The following is a 19,993-nucleotide window of genomic DNA, read 5'->3' on the forward strand; positions in this document are numbered from 1 at the left end:
GGGCTTCTTTGATAATTCTATGCTTCGCTCTTTAAAGAATTCCTGCAATTCGCAGGTTCATAAGCTGTCCGGTGCGTTTTCTCTCAGCCTTTCATTTTTACCCCCTCTTTACATTCATGAGGACGAGGAAGTAAAATATTTCCTCCAAACATTTTTCTCTTAATTGCAAATAACCTAATTGGCTTCTTTAAAAATGGAATAATTTCCTGAAATGTCTCCGCAGGGTTTTTATTGAAGATGCATGGATGAATTTTAAGCCTAAGAGTCTTACAATGCTGCATTGTGTAATGTCAAAATCACATATATCACCCTGCAGTAAGTTAAACATAGTCCTGTACTTTTAGTTAAAATGAGGCGTTCATGTGTCTTGCCAAAGATTGGCAAACATTTTAATGAACAGACAAACAACATATTGAGACATTTGGTCTCTTAAAGCAACCATAGTTATTTAATCCATAAAAGTAACTAGACAGAATTACACTAAGTAAGAATAGCTGGAAGTAATCAGCCTGTATACAAACATTACTACCCACGTGCCAATCGCATGTACGGTTCTAGAGATATGAAGGAAATGGGTGATAACGAGGGGAACTTTAGCTCATAACCTCATCAGGAAGGTTGTAGGATGCTAAGTGCAGGAGTACAGGGTGTTTCCGCAGTGTCCCAAGTTAATAGATATGTGACAAGACCCACTTTGAGTGAGGTTTTTTTTTTTTTTTTTTTTTTTTTTTTTTGGTCAGTCCCGATTCAACCTACCATACTTTGGGGGAGTGCGTTTCAGGTCATTCTGAGTCAGCTTGTATAACTTTCCTGGGTAGGTTTTGTGAAACCCAGACGGGGCTTGGAGTGGTTATGTTTTGGAAAAAGATGCTGGTAGGGGTCCCATCTGTTGACTGATAATGGTTTGAAATGAAGGGGGACTGGTAATGCACAGGAAAAAGAAGACATTTGTTGTAGAAAGCGTACATTACTTGTTGAAGGCTCACAGTCAGTGGCCTATTTGTACCTGGATAAACATCAAATCACTGATTTTTAAAGCATTAGTGGCACATATTGTCCATTATAGTACTCTGTGGTTAATTCCTAAACTGCTCCAGTGTTGGTCGCCTATCCCGATCTGTGCTGATGTCATCGTTTTAAAACTTTTCCCTGACTATACTGATACCCTGAACTTATCTTCAGTGTTCAACAGTCTGGAGCAAAATGATTACACTGAGGAATCTGTGCTCAACAGTAATCAACGGCAACACATTAGCAATCCAGATGGCGCTGACTCCACAAGTAAATTAGACCCCAGGCCGATCCCACAGCACCCCACACCCCCTGTCACCTCACTGTAAAGCCCGGTGCCTTTGGCCTGGTTGAGGTCTGGTGTAAAGACACGGTAGATATTTTTGCAATCTGACCTGTCTGTTTTTTTCCCCACCTATTGCATATTCATAGACTAATCTGAGTATGACAGGTGGTTTGTGGTTTGTTTGGTTTTTTTTAACATTTTTTTTTACCCCCCGAGGAATGCTATGCTACACCAGCTTTTCATACAAATTATAAACAGTGAGGAGTTTTGGTTCAAGTTCCCACATAACAGAAACATGGCAGCAGCTACATTACCTCTGGTTTGCCAGATAGAGGCAGTGTTGTGTTGTTGTAGGAACAGGTGGATGTAAGGCATTTTGCTTGGGGGTGGGGGGTGGGGGTGGAGTTGTAGGCGTAAGAAGAGGAGGGGGCAATGGGGAGTTGGTACCTCACTGCCAATGTTACCCCTGGCAACCTTGATTAAGACAGGATTATGTTAGCACAATTGCTCTTGTGATGATTACATAGTGAATATTTCTGCCCACATGTGCAGGAATGCTTTTTTTTGTGCAGGCTGTGGGCAGCTGAGAGGTCCGGCGGCTGGGTCGTTGTCTCTGACAGGCGTGTAGTCGGGAGCACAGATAAGCCAACCGACTGGCAACCTCCCAGCAGTCGGGGATAGCCGTGTATGGGTAGCCTCAGCGAAGGAGAAATGTCACTGATTAAATGTTTTAGACACACTGTAAAGTGTTGATCATATACATGGTTCACAGCATGCAATGCAAGCATGCATAGGGAGAGCAGCAGTATCCATCCTGTTCTCCTCAGATCTGCAAGGTCAGCTCTGGTCTAAAGGTTGATTTTTTAAAAAAAAAAAATTTTTTGAATGTATAACGCTGACCTGCTTCAAAATCTCCCCTATTAAAGCAGATTTCTCACTCACTCCTGTGTCCTCTGTTTCCTGTTTTAACAGATTGCCTTCTCCCAGCACAGTAACTTCATGGATCTGGTGCAGTTCTTCGTCACGTTCTTCAGGTAAGCGGCCCTCCCCTGTCAACTCGCCCGCTCCTCCACCAGAGATACCTGGGCATTAATGTGTCTGCACTCACCCTTAATGTGTACATACATGTGCCTGTGTTCAGTGTGAACGATGGTGATGGATTACCAAAGCTGCTTTCCCCTTTTTATACTAGCCATTTTTGATTCTGCTGTGCCTTACACAGCCTGGCGTACAGTGTAAAAACATTATTTTGTGGCAAACGTGTTAGTAAAATGTGCTGTGTGTGTGTGTGTGTGTGTGTGTGTGTTCGTTTGACCCTCCTGTTAATCACTGTGTTAAGCAATTAACAAATGTTAAAGAAACAGCGTAGCACCACTTCCCCAAATAACCCACAAAATATGTAATGTGATGAACCTCATTATGCCCTGAAAGGTTATTTTAAAAGTATGTGTGAGAAAGAAGCTGTGAGCTCGAGAGTGGAGTAGAGACGTTGAGACAAACTGTGGCGCTCTGGCCTGGACTGGTAAGGGCATCACAGGACAGCGGGGCCCATAGGGAGTGGGGCAGTTAAATGAAAGCACAGTACAAGGCAGCCGTGGCTAGTGTGAGATCACCCTTAGTATATGCCTTAAGACATAATGAGAGAAAAAAAAAAATGGAGTCAACATTATGGTTGAGCCTCATTTCAATCGGAGACTGAGAAGAACACTCCTACAAGAAGTGGAGATGACCTCAGTCATTTGAAGAATTGAAGATATTCTGTTGATGCTATTTTAAACTGCAGCTATCTGCTCATGTTTGTATGGCAGCTACTCACTTAAACGATACATGAGCGTAAAATTCAAAAGAAGCATCGTTAGAATCAGAGTTAATTCCACATTCATAATGTTTGCTTTGCTTTGAAGTCAGCCACATACAGTAGCCCCTGTACCGGCTTACTTCTGCAGTTTATGATGCCATGTTGACTCAGATGTTAAAATGTACGATGGCACGGAGACGGAACTATTTTTTGCCGTCTTGCACATGAGTTTGCACACATCTTCCTGTGATGTATCTGTTATGTTTGAGTGACTCACCTCTGTGTCTTGACTGGAATTTAAAATGAATTTCTGGAGTATTGTTGGCAGAGTGATGCGCTACTTTGTAATGATGGAGATGCAGTTTTTTCTTTTGTTTTGGTTTTTTTTTTTCCCCTGGCAGGTCTAAAAATGTGCATATGTTCGGCTTGGACGAATCCCAGAGTCTGTACTCGACTTCTTCAGAAACTGCTGTAATGTGTTATCGATTCAAAAATGAGATGGAACAAAAATTGGATACACAACTGTGTCCTTGCATGCTCGACTGCATGTATGGTATTTCTCTTGAGTATCCAGCGTGCGAGTTTGTGTTTGCGCGCCTCCAACCCAGAGGAGAATTGTAGGACTCTTTTCATGTTTGTGTGCTCGCCACATTGCGTTGAAGAAATTGCCAGCTGTTCTGAGTTGTGCTGTTTTTATTGATCCGGCAGCCATGTAAAGGAGGATAGATTTGATCGAGCTGCTTTGATGGATCCTTTTTTTATTCTTCTGATCGGCCGTTCGGCTGTTCAACAACGTGTTTCAGCATCAGCTGAATAAACCGCCTTTCTCTCCTGAGGTTTATTTTGGATGCGTTCGCCATTAAAGGCTGTAGGACGGCATTGTGCACCCCACTTCCTCTGCTTTCACTTAGAAACCCCGCGGTTACTGGATTATGATGCTGGTACGTTTATTGACATGCGTCAGCATTTGGGTGTTTGCATGTCAGCAAAGCAGCTGTGTGTAGGAAGCAGAGGCACAGCGATTCATAAACAGAACCATCTTCCCGTTGTGCTCCCTATTTCTCTACTCTTCCCCTTTCTGTCTCTCCTTCATTCATCATTTTTTATATTCCCCCGCCTTCCTTCTAGCTGCTCGCCTTTCTTTTTTTTCTTGTCCCCTGCCTCTTTCTTATCCTCCCCATTTCCCACCTTCCCACCATGTTTCTCCTCTGTCTTTCTCCTTTCATGTCTGGCTCTCCCATCTTCCCCTTCTGTTTGCCTCCTCCATTTTTTCCCTCTGTCCCTTGCCTAGTTTTCCCTCGCCTGTCTCCACAGCCCTCCCCACCTTCCCCTGACTTGTGTTTTTTTTATTATTTTTTTTTTAATTTATTAACTCCTAGCCTCCCACCACTCCCTCTGACTTGCTCTTAATCCCACAGCGCTGTCCTTTTTGATGTGTTTTGCTGCCTGCCACTGATTCAGCACAAGATGAGGAGACCTAAAGTTAGCAAGCTCGCAGCAGCCGTGTCCCTGTTTGCTTCCCGTTCTGTGGGTGCTGCATTGTTTGCGTTGCGGGGGAGGAGAGGGATGCTAATTAACGTGAAAATTGTTTGCTCTCCTTCACTCAGTCTTTCTCGGTGTCTTAATCTCCCTTTCTTGCTCCTCTCGCTGCCATGTTCCCTGTGGGGACAGATGAAGGTAGTGCCATTCTGTTATCTGCAGTGCCAGCACAGATACCCCCACGAGCGTTCTCCAGCCACAGAGCAGAACAGAAGAGATGCATTAAACATCAGCGTTAACAGCAAACAGATGCATTCACATACTCGCGTCCAGTCGTCCAGCACTTTCTCACCTTTAGGCTTCCTAGGCTCTTTAAAGCAGACAAACACCCCCCCCCCCCCCCCCCCCCCCCCCCCAAACATTTCAGATCGAGTAGAGTCAGGGTCTTTTCCAACATTTCTGAATAAGTTTAAGGTTTTTTTCTTTCATGAATGTTTAACAAATATGAATGTTGTCTCTAGCTGTGCAAATTGAGTGTTTTCTTCCAGGCCTGGAAAAGCCCTGGAGAATGTGAAATTTCACAAAAACTTTTTTTTTTTTTTTGGAAATGCAATGAAAATGTATTCTCACTTTCTCCCGAGCTATCATGTTTTTAATTTTAAACTTGGCTGCTGCTAAAGCAAGCAGTCTTTGAAGTAATAGTGACCTGAATGACAAATTTCTTGGCTACCAAACTGGTTGAGTAGAAGAGGCTAAGAGAACTGTCACAAAAAAAATTGCAACATTTTAACATTTGCACACGGGAAGACATTCGTCATGGAAATATTAGTGCAGTTTTGGCTTCTTTTTATTTGGAAGTCTGACACTATACATCATATAACCTACATTTCTCACTCCTGCAAAAGGAAAGCAAAAAGTTTTTTTCTTTATACTTTATCTTATATACAAAGGAAACGTTCAGCAAAGGTGCGTACAGAAGTAAGACCCACAGAAATTACATCTGTGTGTGTGTCTTGGGGAACTGACAGTACTTGAATAGATAATTAGCAAAATTACATAAAACCATTTTAATATCCTATTCAGACAGATGCAGATATTTCAGCGTTAGCACTGAGTTCTACAGATCCCAGCTCGCAGCAGTGTGGGCTAAACAAGAGAGAGATGGTGTTTTGAAGTAACTACAATCTGGCATAAAGAACAAGGTCAAGGCACGGCGATGAAACTGTCAGGTGTTTGAGACAACATTCAACTTGTTTAACCTGCAGTGAGATCGCACTTGTTCTGTTCTGGGAGCTGCTTTTTATTTTCGTTCCTGTGGAGACGAGAAAGTAACAGAAGAAAATGTTCTAGAACACTGACTGCACGTCCACCCGGCACGGTGTTTACTTCTTAAAAAAAAAAAAAAAACTCGACTTAACCTCATAATGGTCAGTGCGGCACTGAGGCCTGATGTCCTAGAAAATGTGGCTTCCCTTGGGGGAGACTACAGACACATCTCTGTTGCTTGACAGCTAATATTAAAATAACTTGGGCTATCTGGTGGGCACCTCTATCCAGCACTGGTTCTTGCATATATTTTAGCACATGGCTGTTCCCAGTGGAGGCTAAAACCCTGGTGCTAAGAGTGCTTCGCTCCCTTCGCTGCATACGAATAGGTTCACAAAGTCACTGAGTGTGGGTATAGCTAATAATCGCTGCTTTGAGCTCATCTTTTGTGTTACAAATAATATTTGAGCGAGCAGACAATCATCGTCGTGTTTAACCTGTTCACATTTTTCTTACTATTGATATCCTAAGTACCTGTCAAATCTAGTAAAATCAACAGCATCTGGCTCCAAATCTAATTTGTTATTGCTTGTTAAGACACACTTATCTTTGGAAAGTGACACTTGGTTCTTTCCATTGGAAATCGTGCTTGAGGTAAACACATTACAAATTTTGTAAATGACAGGAAACCTGTGTGTTAAGTAGGGCCAATACAGTGTTCGCTCTGACATCACTGCCAGCTATGAGATCCCCAATGAAAGGAGGTTTGTGGTGGGTTTGATTGCTGCTTTAATAGCTTAACAAATGGAAGAATTTTCAAACTTGAGCTCTAGAAGGTGTAAAACACTGATACAACCGCCCACTTAGCAACATTAATAGACAAGACTGGCAATATTTTTAATAACAAATTCTTTTATCAGCTTTTGTCTGTGCAGGGTGACGCAGGCTGTTTCTGTCCTACAGACTTGCATTGTTGTCTAAAAATGATTTGGCACATCAGTGAGTGACATGTTCATATTCAAACTGTTACTGTACTTATTTACACACCACCACTTAAAAGTCACATGGACATGGACATGTCCTTGTTTTTGTTTTTTAAGTTTAAATTCACCATAAAAGGGGAGAAAGCTGAATGCATGCACAAGGAGAACATGTAGGGTGGATTCAAACCCAGGACCTTCCTGCTGTGAGGCAACAGTGTTAACCACTGTGCTGCCAAGCTGCCCAATTCATGAAATCATTCATTATAAGTCATTAGTGGTATTTAATCAAATATCTTTATCAATCCACTTTGGTAAAGGCACAAAGGCTATTTAATTACTGCAGGAATAAAAATAAAAGCATATCCAATTAAGTTAGCACTGCTGGAAACCGCAGTAGTACATCGGCTAGTTGAGGGTTGGTTACAGTTATTTGAGAACGGTCAAGTCTAAGAATTATAAAAGGACAGCTATCATTTCAGTTTGCATGGCCATGCCCCTGTGTATGACTGATTGGTGCCAATTTCTCTCTTCAGGAGGACAACAAACTGCAACAAAGTGTCCGTCAAACCAGTGCAGCTTCGTGAAGCAGCAGGGCAAATGTCTCCAGATAACCATAACAAATTGCTAGCTAGAATGACAAGTGCCCTGTTACAGAAAATACTCATTAGAGCACCTAATGCACATCAGTCCACAGCCTGCAGTAGTGTCATTCAGAGTAAAATTTGCCTTCGAACGTATTGAGAAAGACTAATCTGTATCGGCGTATGTTAACAAGAAAAGCCGTCTTTGAAAGCACCACAGAAATTCCCAACTTTAAAAATGTTTGCCAACATAACGGTGCAGCAGCAAGGATGACAGATCCACATGGAGCTTATGTGAATCAGCAACACGGAGTCACCCATGCGACATGTCATGCTCGGAGAGATTAATTATTAATATCCCAAAACACATTTTAAAAATCGCATTTCACCTCACTTTGCAGTGTGTTAGCATGGTTGTGCATTTAAAATGATTAGCGATTTGTTTCTTAACAGAGGGGAAATGTAATTTGCTTGGGACTGAGGCATTAAAAGACCGGGTACCAGCAGGCTGCCCACCCTGGGCCAAGTCTGGGTGGATGTGTGGGTGCTGAATGAATCATGCCACTGCCACCAAGGAGACTTAAATTCTCTCCTCCGAGACAGACGAGTTTGACTGAAAATGCACATCAGAGTGAAGATGAGCTTTCACTCGGGGCTGTTTTTTTTTTTTTTTTTCTCTCTTTTTCTTTTTCTTCCTCTACATCAGAAACGTTGTCTTTACAGATGTACCTCTGTCAAGTCACCAGCTGACAGCTTCCTTAGGTTTTGTTAGCTTTCCTGGACGAATATCTTAACACTAGAAATCAAAATCAACCAGAAGTGATTCAGAACAACTGCGAGATCTCGACTTTCAGCACTACCACAATCAGCATGCAGCAGCAGAAAGTGGGCAGCAGTGTTATTTGCACCCGCTGACCTTGTTCTAAACCATTTACCTGATTAAAGCAGAGAGGTGATTTGTGTCGTCAATCCCAGGTCTCTTCGGTCAGTATCTCAACCTTGCGTGTCGCACCGGCTCCCACAGTCAACTAACTCTCTCCTGCTCCCTCTGCCCTCCCCGTCGTGCCTTTACTCTCTTCTGCTGAAGCCGCAGCAGTCTAATCTTTGCATTTCACCACTGGCTCTGTGCTGAGCCTGTCCCAGTCGCACACCAGTTTCTGTTCTTTCTTCCCTTCTGCTTTTTTCTTATTTTTTCTCCCCCTCCATTGTCAATGCTAAAATAACACTCTTGCCTTTCTTGTACCTAAAGTTCTGTGTTTTCAGTATTCAGTAATCAGTTTTATTAATATTTTATTAATGTTTTGTTTGACGCCATGTGCAAACAAAACAAAAAACACCTTTGTTTTTTCATCTCAAGAACTCCTCTAAAATGGACCTCAAATGTATGATCCATGCGTGCATGTGTGTTGTAGGTGATTTTTGCTTTTCGAGGCTTCAGCAGCACCTACTTGCACATAATTGGAGTTAAGTGTGTTGATGTATTATTTGATAACTCGTCATATTTCTGTTGTTTCTGTGTTTTTTGGTGCCCAGCGTTTAGCGAGCCACAGAAAGAAATAAAAGCAAGACTATCCTCTTAACTATGGACGCAACCACACACTCTCTCTCAGGGTTCTCTGCGTTGGCTCCAGACTTTGATAGGAACCTAATGGCCACTCTTGCATATGTTTGCAGCTGGAAGTGGATTGCAGCACATCACAAATGATTCTGTTTTTGTGATCATCATCTCACTATTGAGCCTCTCAAACACATCTGCAGGTTTGGACGCTGGCACAGAAAGTCTCTCAAAGCACGTGCTCGGTCTTTCACACTTAAACACACGCACACGCACTCAGAAGCACTCTTTGTTCATATATGAGGCAGCTGGCTGCTCACTAGCGCTATGTGCCCTCTGAGCTGAGTGATTGTCCTTCAAACCTCACAATGCAACGAGTGGCTGCGCTTTTTGTCCGCTGCGTCTTTAAAGCTTCAGACGGGAGCGCGGATGACTGCACGCGCACGGAGTTGGGTCAGTATCATCAAATCCAAATGTCAATTTAAGCTGCAGCCCGTTAACTTAAGACAAATCATTCTCCATTATTATCCTGTGACATTTGTCCTCATTGGCTTCACTGTGGAGCCCAGAGCATTTCTGTCTTCAGATTCGATCACTGTAATTGGTTGGAAAAGAATGTGACATTGACCCCAACAGGGATATGCACCGTGCAGAGCGCGCACTCGGCTCTCCCTCTCACACATGTTTGTGTTTGTACACAAATGTCCATCTGGATGAGCGTCTCGCGTGGCATTGACAGGACGGGTGATGGATGATTGACAGAAGCACAGATTGTGGAAGAGTCTGCAGTGCAAAAACAGAACTTGGGTCATGCAAACTTTTGAAATTATTGAGCTGGATAATAAGGCCCTTTATGAATATTCAGCTATATTAATATAGCAGAAATATCCGGGGTCAGATATGTGTCTTTGGACCTCAGTGGGCAAAATCTTTACCCACATGATTTAATAATTTCTCCCTCATTTTCTAACAATGTGGGCGGCGGGCCAAAGGCTGCTTTCTGCTTTAAGTTTGAAAATGAGTAATCCTGAGCGATGGAGTAATTCATTTTTTCAGTCATGTTTTTGAGCAAGAAAAATAATTGTATAAACAAAAACGTTAAACTAATGTCTAGAAAAATAATCAGGTAAACACTAACCATTTCTATACTCCAAACCAATCAAGAGCATTTTCTAGCGTCACTTGAAATGCGCCTTCTAATGACATTAATTCAAACGGAAAGTCACCAAAGGGATCAGACGAAATTAAAGCCCTTCCACTACCAGGTGAGTCGCCTAATTTAATTGAATCTAATTTAATATTAATTCATATTCACATTAATGTTTTATGTTAATACTCAATTCGTTCACATATTTGCATGAATGTAAAAAACTTGTAATTTTAATGGCAGTTGTAATAGTACAAATTGTAATTTTACCTTAAATGAATTTATGTTTGTTTTGCTGGAAGATGTCATGTTATAGTTTTTACTCATAAATGTAATTTATGTTAAATATTTTCGTTTTTTTTTTTTAAAACAAATAAGTGCCGCTCTGTACACCCCATGATTCAGTAGCTGCTTTCTGTATAACTTTATCAATCTCTCACATCACTGTGAAAGAATTTAGTCCCAGTGTTTCAGTCTGGTTGATGTTTTCACTTTGATTGTGTGATTGCGACAGCTGGTACAGAGGAGGTCCATTCAGTGACTGCAAAGTGTCGAGGTCCTGCGATTGCAAACCCAAATCTTCACCCCTCCACCACCATGCTTGAGTGCCAACACCATACATGGCTCTGTGCAATGCCCAACATTTCCACTTTGTTCTTGTCTGTTTGAACGGGATCTGTCCAGATGTTTTGTAGAAGGTTCGTTGACACTTTTCCACCTCAGCTGTGCTGCCATGTTCTTTTAGAGGGAGGAGGAATTCCCAACAAGTCATACCTTCTTAGTCGTTTTATCCCATTGTACTGTCATGAACTTTAACCTTTAACATGCTAACAGAGGCCCGTAGAGACTCTTGAGACTCGCTGGAAGATAGTGGCATTGTGTTAACACATCTGAATGCTTCGGAGCCGCACACCACTGAAACTTCTGCAGTTATGAACTTGCTGAAAGTTTCTTATGAGCATTTTATTAGCAGCATGCCTGCGACTCCCCCTCTTAATTCCTATGCAAGTAGCAAGGTTGTGCTTAGTTTATCACAGGATTGCACAGAGCTCTGTAAAAACTGTACATCAATTTAGGTGAAATTGGTATTGATTATTTGCATTACTAGATGGTTCCTGTCTGGTATATCTATCTTGTTTAAAGCTCCTCTCATCTGTTTTCCCAGGCAGTCCTGGAAGGGACAGACCTCCTCTGTCCAGACTCATCTGTTAGGCTGAAAAAAATGAACATGATCTTTTTTTAAATTTATTTTTTTTAATTAACTTAATGTTCTTATATTTTAGATTCTAATGATGAGTGGCGAAACGCTCTGCTCCAATGAACAGAATCAACTTTTGGAGATTTACTTGTCTTGATGCACGCTCATCCAGGTGTCAGCTGAGACTGAAGAAGTCACTTGGATGAGTGACGAAACGTCTCTCCCACTGAAAATGCTACGTCTAGATGAACAAAATCGACTTCTCGAGATTCTAATTCTAACTAATATCAAACAGTTAAACCGACTAAGGTTGCTTATATACTGTCAAGATGCTGTATGGTCTACATTCTTTTATCAATAAAAGAAAAAAGTAAAAGTGCCTGTTTGTATGGTTTTAAACAGTTTGGAAACCAGCTGCTTTCTTGTGTTTCTCTAAACACACACTAACACTGGTTCAGACCCAGTGTACTGTTTGCCCACAGATTACTTCTTGTGGTGTGCACTGACAGGCAGATTCACTTTCACCCTTTAGGAACACCTGAAAAAGAGAAGCAGAGAGAGATACTGAACACGCATCCAAACCCGGCCTGTCTGTCCTAAGGGGCCTCCCCCGGCGCTCAGCAGGTGCTGCTGCCTGTGCTGTGCCAGAAACCCCCCCCCCCTCCTCTTTTCTCCGAGCTTTTTAGTCCTCAGTTTCTTTCTGTCTCTGGATTTCTGCCTTCTCATATTCTGAACGTGGGCTGCTGTAAAACTGCCTGTTTACCTCACTGCATTACTGTCTTCTCTTCTTCTGTCTGTGTTATCTCCACATTTCTAACCTTCTCTTCATCTTCACCTCTGCCTCTTTTCCTCACAGCATTGTTTTCTCAACTTCTCGCCCCTTCTTCCCACCCCTCTCTTGCTTTCTTAGCGATCTTTGCATCGATATTCATCCAGGCCAGGTCATCAGTGAGGAGCGAGAGCGATACAAGTGTAAGATGCAGCAGATAGAGTGCAAGAAGCACCTTGTGGCAAATCCCTCCTGGTGTGTCTGTGAGAAGCTGAAAGCCCCTCTGCGTCCCATTAATAATAAATCACTGAGATCAGTAGATTTGACTCAAAGCCTCCACTCCTCCTCCTCCTCACCACTTTCCCTCACCTGTAATGAGTTGGGAGGAGGGTACGAGGAATGTGACCGAGGCCACGACACGAGGGACAAAGTCCCAAGAGGAGGGTAACGTTTTGTTTGTTTGTTTGTTTGTTTCTCCTCCCCATCTGATCAGCCTCATGTCTACCCCCTTCCTCTACGTCTAGCACGTTTGCGTTCAGGGCTGCTTTTTTTCCCATAACAATGAGTTTTGGCAGGGTTATACAAGCAAAAGCAAAAAAGCTCGCAGGACAAAAGATGATGTGGAATTGGAGTTTTCATGCTGCAGGCCTCAGCTCAGGATTGTCTGAAATATAATGCGACTTGTTGAATAGCTCTCATTTCTACAGTTTATTACCTGGTGAGGTTCGATGGTGCAAAAACTCAAACTGCGTAGGTTTTTCAAAGGAAATCTCTTCCCTTTCCATTAATCAATTTATAAATCCTATTCCCTAAGAAGCTTTTTGTTTTCATCCTTGAGTTTGTCGCTACCACCTTAACCCGAATGACATCTCAGGCAGATGGTACGACACTCCCAAACTTGCATTTAGCAAGTTCTGTGCTGTGGTATTTTCAGTAAATATCAGCCCTCACATTGCAGCCCCAGTGGCCAAACGTACAACATTAAATGATTATTTCCACGGCACGATTAATCATCCTCTTATTGAACTTCCAGTTTCAAAGAAGCACAATTCTAATTAGCTTCACCCTGTCATCTTAACAAGCTCTAAGAGATGAAACAATAACTGAGGGTGGCCAGTTTAATTATCAATTAATTAATTAATTCATAATTTGGCATTGGGGAAGTCAACAGGGCTGTGTGAAACAAGTGCAGCCCACGGCTTTGGTTGCATGCTTCTCATTCTGCTTTCTTAGACAGTATTTGGTTTTGCCCTCGTACCAAAAATAACCACTGCTTCCATTGTTGGAGCAGAGAGTAAACAAACGATCTGGAGCTGCACAGATTATACCCAAATTTGTATTCTGTGACATGTTCAGGTCCTCATTTTATTTCAGGTAGGTTAGCCTTTCTTTGAAGGGTCCCATCACCCGCAGCGCTGCAGGGTTTAGTGGCGACAAGTGCATGGCAGAATAGGACCTTTGAGCAACTGCTGATTAGTGTGTGTGGTTCAGCGGACAAAACTTATCAGTCATAGCGAAAATGAAATGCTGTTTGGCTAGTGAGCAGGTTTCATTTCCCACCCCGGAGTAAAAGCCAGCAGCAGGCAGACTGCAGGATTAGTATTCAGCTGGCTGTGGACAACAGAACCAGTGTGCTGGTGTTTGCCCTGTGGCTGTTGTCTTGCTGTCAGGTTAGCCAATGACACGTCAGAGCTCACCTCTCTGGCCTCAGCAGCCCATGGCTATAATACACTTCGCCTGGCTCTTTTTCCGCTTTCCACTCTGCCACTTAAATAGACGGCATCCATCTTTCTTTCTTTTTTTTTACCCGAGACACTCAAGAGCTTTGCACACACTATTCTTCTGTTATGTCATCAAACTTTGGACTGCCTTATTATGGACTGAGCAGCTAAACTTTTTTAAATTCAAGCTTGAAATGAGAAAATCCCACATTTCTAAATGGAACAACATTGAAATATGCTCACTATATTCTCATTTTAGAATGCATTTGAAGGTAAAACTGTGACATAAGTAATCTGTTACTCTAGAATAAATGTCTGTCTGATATTTTTGCCTGAAATTAATCTTGTTTAAAGTAGAAAAAGCATTAATATCATCCAGAAAATGTGAATAATGGCATGCTGACACTCTTTCTAAACATCTGAAATAGGGTGCTGTGAAAAAGTGTTTTCCCTCTTCTTGATTTCTTAGTTTGTTGCGCATTTTTCATGAAACTTTTTCAGATCATCAAGCAAATTTTAAGTACTAGTACTGGACATTCACTAACATGGTATCAAATATTATAAGAATCCATACCAAATGATCTTTTTAAAACATTTTATTTTATGGTTTTGGAGTTGTAGTTTACAGTCTGTTCCATAAATCACTGTCAGTGTCAGAACGATACTTTCTGCTGTTTATAAAATTCAACTTAATTACAAGTGAATACGATGAGTTTGATGAAACTGGTGATTTTAACCTGAATATTTGGTAAAAAGTTGTTAATTAGTTTAGGGTGTTGTTTTAAAGTGACTTTTTGCTCATCATGTTTTCGAGAAACTGAAATAATCATTTAATGTGTTTAGAGAGTCAGTTTTTTTTCCTTCGTAAACTTTCAAACTTTGATTCAGTCACTTTTCATTACATGTTAGATATCTGAGGAAACTGGATAAAAGAAATCGTACTGGCGAGTTCCTGCTACAAAGTTGATTTTGATCTTTTCCCCATTAGGTATTTTTCAGTAGAGGGAACCTCCCTTGAACATGCCATCAGAGTGATTCTCTTGAACCTGCTTAACCTGGCTAGCTCGGTGCTCTTAAAAAGCATGAAAATAACTGAGACAGATCTCACAGGAAGTAGCAAACTGCGTTGATTTGAATTAATCTCGACACAAGAAACGGTAACGTTAATGCAGCTGTGTTGTTAGGGCAACATAAGCTTCCGTGGACGTAATGTGCATGTGTGCACCGTTGAACCTGAAGGGTGCAGTAATGTAAATTTGTATCTGTAGCTTAGTGGGGTAAACTTCACCCTACTATCAGTTGTCTGATGCTTTTTTTTTTTCATGTGTTCGGTACTTTGTGCCATTTTGTTAAGGGTATTGCTGGAATCTGCTACACAAAGGCAAACAGATGCTCCGTTTAGATCACCATCTTCTAACTGTACGGGAATTCGCATAAATATAACCCCCGAAATCCGTAATCCGTTGGCTCAGAGTTGCTTTTATTGAGACGTTAGTGAAGGTGAAGTGCGATTGTCACAGGTGGCTTTGGTGAGGCAGCATCTGTTGGTGAATGCTCTTTTCTATTTTCATTGAAAGTGAGAGATGCTGGTGTGACGTATGGGTTGAGGTGGGAGCTGAAGCTTGACTAACTTTCCCAGCTTCCCTTGCAGAGGTTGAGATCAAATGAAGCACATTTCTCTGTGTCTGTCTCCGTCTGCTTCTCTTAGTGTTTGTCTCTCCGGTGTTACTTTCGATTCCTTCAGTCTTTGTCTCTTGCTCCATTTTCTCCTCCTTAACTCTAAACTTTGTCCATTGTTTAGACTTCAGCTTACACTTTCCAATCTGTCTGTGTTTCACGTTGTCTTTCACCATCACTGTCCATTTTCTTCATCATTGTCTTTCCTTCTCTTCCTGTCCTTTGTTTCTCTCTCCTTTTCCCCTCCACCCCTGCTGAGCAGGGAAGCCTTTGATGTGAAGCCGATATCTATTCATGCAAGTCATTCATCAGCACCGTGTTGCTTTTAAAGCAATGAGCAGGAAGCCAGATCAATAAGATGGCTGAACGGATGGATCTCTTAAGGGGCTTCTTCAGCCCAGAGAGATAAGGGAATCTTTTTTTTTTCTTTTTTAAAATAAATGGCACTTTAAAGAGTCACACAGGGTGGGCGGGGGCTCGGATGGGGTCGGGAGCGATGAATGAAGATCTGACGCATCACAGCCACTATTAAAATAGGCAAAGGCATTTAGATGGAAAAAGTGGTAGAACTTTGGAGAAAACCCTGCGAGAGGTCTGACTGGAAGGCCTTCGTGTCTGAAGAAGTTACGCTTAAATGTGGACTAATTAAATCCACTTCAAAGCCCAGACAGTGTATTCACAAATATTCTTTATGCGATAAACAATAGAAAAAAAAAACTACACTTGAGACAATAAAGCATAAATGTATTTATGAAAGTCAAAGCCAGTAGTTTTCAGTCTTTCAGACAGTTAGCTCAGAGCCCATTAATCATTGAGGACTCAGTCTTGTGTTGAATACTGCAGTATATAGAGACCTGGAGGCCGATATGCCACAGTATAAACTGGAAACACGGCTTCACTTACTTTGTACTGTTCTGTATTTTTAAATTAGATGTGACACATAGTGCCATGAAGCTTGCCAGCTTTGTGTCTCTGATAGAAATGCCTTTAGCTATGACAAAACACCAGAGTATGCTCCTTTTTTTTAAAGTTCTAACCTATGTGGACTTTTAAATTGACCCATATATGAAAATAAACATAAATATTACTCTAATTAATGTGCTAGTTTGAGGAAAGATTTTTTCCTCATATATGAAAAGTGAGCCGTTCTAAATTACATGAGACTTAATATTTAATCTCACGTATCTCTTTTTTTTTTTTAAGCTTAGATGGGGTTTTTTTTTGTCTTTTTCTCCCGTCCTGGAGGAAACTGCGTCACGAATCACTCATATTTAGGCATTTTGCCATCGTGCTTCTGATAGCTTTGACTCAAGATCAGCAAGAGCCGTGACAGGCTGAGAGTGAAGCTGAGTGCTAAAGATGTTGTCCCTGATGTGTTTACATGCACGCACACGCGCACACACACTCACTCCATCTTGTCTAAGTACACGTCTGGAAGCCGGAGAGAGCAGACGCACACACACACACTGATGCTAACAAACCATGTCACCCAGACATGTCACCACAATCATCATCACCTCCAGGTGTTTTTCTGTAGAGTGCAAATAGCGCTCAGCGTTTTGATTCTTTGTATATTTTATTTGTGTGTTTATGTGTGCGCGTGTGTTGAGGGGGGAGGGCGGTTCTTGAAATGAACCAAGAAAAACACATTATGTGTTCAAGAAAAAACATGAAAAAACATTTCACAAAGTGCTGAAGAACGAAAGGAAGCGAGTGTAGAGTAAAACGGAACAGAAACATAACAGGATGACAAAGATGATACTTGATGTCAACACTTGGAGCTCGAGGGCATAAAATGGAATGGTGGTTGAAGACCAAGTCTGTCTGTGTGTGTGTGTGTGTGTGTGTGTGTGTGTGTGTGTGTGTGTGTGTGTGTTGTTTAAAGGTATTTAAGCAGAAAATCATCATGTGTGACCACCCTCCTAAACAATCTGAAGAAAAGCGCAAAGTGTACATCCATTTTTTTGTTGTTAACCTTTTGTTTTTTAGCTTGTTTCTTTTGACATTTAGCACCATCACCTTGTATCCCGTTAAGAAGTGACATCCTCAGCTCTTTTTCTATAGCTGAGAATATATCGTTTTTGGACATCTATCTGTATTGTTTTGATTCTTTTGATCTTGAAAAAAAAAAGGACTAATTCCAGTAAAATGAAAATTTGTGTAACTTTATCAGCTGCCCATATTTGTCAAGCAGTTTTCCTGGATTTCCAGTACAGATGGAAAAGGCTGCAGTAATGTGTCAAATTGACTTCAAAGGTTGTGCGTATTGTGGCAGATTCATCGCTTATGATAATTAATCTTACCCTTCGAGTTTCAGACCTGTCGCTCTTTAATGCTGTTCAGTGTGGGCTGGCATCACCTCGTTTTATTTTGGTTTATTTTCCTCCCCTAATTGCTGTCAGTTTAAAATGCACACATGCATATGTTTGATGTCAAAAATCTGTTTGTTAATATATTTATCAGTGACAGAAAATAAAACTCGTAGTCAAATACTTCTTTCCTATAAAGTTAACATCAAACCATCCTTATAGCTTTTGATGAGAAGACAAACGCTATAGTTTTTGTCTTCTCATCTCTTCATTTACCTGTTTTTATTTCTTTTTTTCTTTTTTAATATATTTTGGACTCATCTCTTCCTCTGTCTTTTCCACCCACAGCTGCTTCCTGTCCCTGCTCCTGGTGGCCGCCGTAGTTTGGAAGATCAAACAGAGCTGCTGGGCGTCACGGCGGCGAGAGGTAAGCCTGTGACTTCATGCTTACAATTGATTTTAGGCTGCCACATCCACATCAACTCATTTCTGGTTAAAGTTATTGCTGCTGTAAAAGTTGCTTTGTTTTGTGGATTATCCAGTGGAATAAATATATGAAGTTCGTTTTTGTCCAACAATCACAAAGAAGTGTGATTGCATTGATTCTGTCATGCACTATATTGCCAGAAGTATTCCCTCATCCACACGCATATAAACTTGTGGGACGTCCCATTCTTGATCCATAGGGTTTTATTATGTCGCCCCAACTGTTCTGGGAAGGCTTTCCACGTGGTTTAGAAGAGTGTTTATGGGAATTTCTGGACATTGTTCCAGAAGTGCATTTGTGAGGTCAGAAACTGATGTTGGACTGGTTCGTGGTCTCCACTCTTCCGTTGGACTGAGGTCAGGATTCTGTGCAGGCCAGTCAAGTTCTTCGACACCAAACTCACTCATGCCTGTCTTTATGGACCTTACTCTGTGCACTGGTGCACAGTCATGTTTGAACAGGAAGGGGTCATCCCCAAACTGTTCCCACAAAGTTCAGAATGTCTTGGTGTGCTGAAGCATTAACAGTTTCAGTGAAAGGAACTGTTATGGGGCCCAACTTCTGAAAAACAACCCCATACCATAACCAATCCCTCCACCAAACTTTAAACTTGGCATAGTGCAGTCAGACAAGTACCGTTCTCCTGGCAGCCACCAAACACAGATTCATCTATGGGATTGCCAGACAGAGAAGTGTGATTCCTCACTCCGGGGAACAGGTCTCCACTGCTCAGTGTTGTAAAGCACATATGATGCTTTGCTTTGCGCTTAGTGATGTCCAGCATGGATGCTGCTGCTTGGCCATGGAAACCCATTCCGTGGAGCTGTTTATCCACAGTTCTTGATCTAATCCAAAGGCTACATGAAGTTTGGAGGTCTGCAACTTTACACAGAGAGTTCCCAATCACTTCCACTTAATTTTTTTATAGTATCACTAACAGTTGTCTGTGGTATATTTAGTAGTAAGGAAATTTCACAAATGAACTTTGTTGCACACACAGGAATTCATTGCCCATTCTTTCACAAATGTTTGTAGAAGCAGTCTGGATGCCTAGGTGCTTAATTTTATACACCTGTGGCCATGGAAGCGATTGGGAGACCTGCATTTAATGATTTGAATGTGTGAATGAATACTTTTGGCAATATAGTGTATTTCAGGCCTGCTTATAGAACAAAATGACTTGGTGTGCACCGGAAAGTTAGTGACGGTGGCCTCTGCCTATGCAGCTACCCTTGGAAAAACCCAGAAACTATTCTAGAGGTTGTCAAACCACATCTGTATTGATATACATACTGAGCTGTCAAAATTGATCATGAAGGATACAGGGGAGGTCGTCTTTATAGGGGAAAGAGTTAAAGCAATCAACACTACAGGCAACTTTCAGGCAACACTAAACTCTTGGCTCCTTCTGGTATTATCAATGTGCACACTAAGTCATTTGAATCACAACAGCCCTGCAACCATTAAGTATTTGGTTGTTGTTAATGTATTGAGGCAGACATTCATCAGTGGTCTTTCATAAAGCAGCAGGTATTAGCAGTATTATGACTCCAGTATTTAGAGTCATGCTTGCCCCTGTCTCCTCAGGACACAGAAATAATCAGGAGAGAATATTAAAAGGATCTTGGGTGTAATGCATTTTTAAACTTGACTTGTGTAGTCACTCATATTTCAATTAACCTTGGGTTTTATATCATTATAACATATAACATATCATCACGTGTTG

The 19,993-nt window shown here is 41.5% G+C and overlaps 1 protein-coding gene across 2 annotated transcripts in view; it reads left to right on the forward strand.

The window, feature by feature from the left end:
• The window catches only part of atrn (attractin), a 123,556-nt gene that overhangs the window by 60,569 nt on the left and 42,994 nt on the right, over positions 1-19,993 (forward strand). For both annotated transcript variants that reach the window (XM_063497135.1, XM_063497136.1), the window contains exons 25-26: positions 2,270-2,331; positions 18,129-18,207. In XM_063497135.1, the coding sequence (XP_063353205.1) occupies positions 2,270-2,331; positions 18,129-18,207 (141 nt within the window). The remainder of the gene's footprint in view (positions 1-2,269; positions 2,332-18,128; positions 18,208-19,993) is intronic.

This window comes from Pelmatolapia mariae, linkage group LG16_19, assembly GCF_036321145.2.
Source record: "Pelmatolapia mariae isolate MD_Pm_ZW linkage group LG16_19, Pm_UMD_F_2, whole genome shotgun sequence".
NCBI lineage: Eukaryota > Metazoa > Chordata > Actinopteri > Cichliformes > Cichlidae > Pelmatolapia > Pelmatolapia mariae.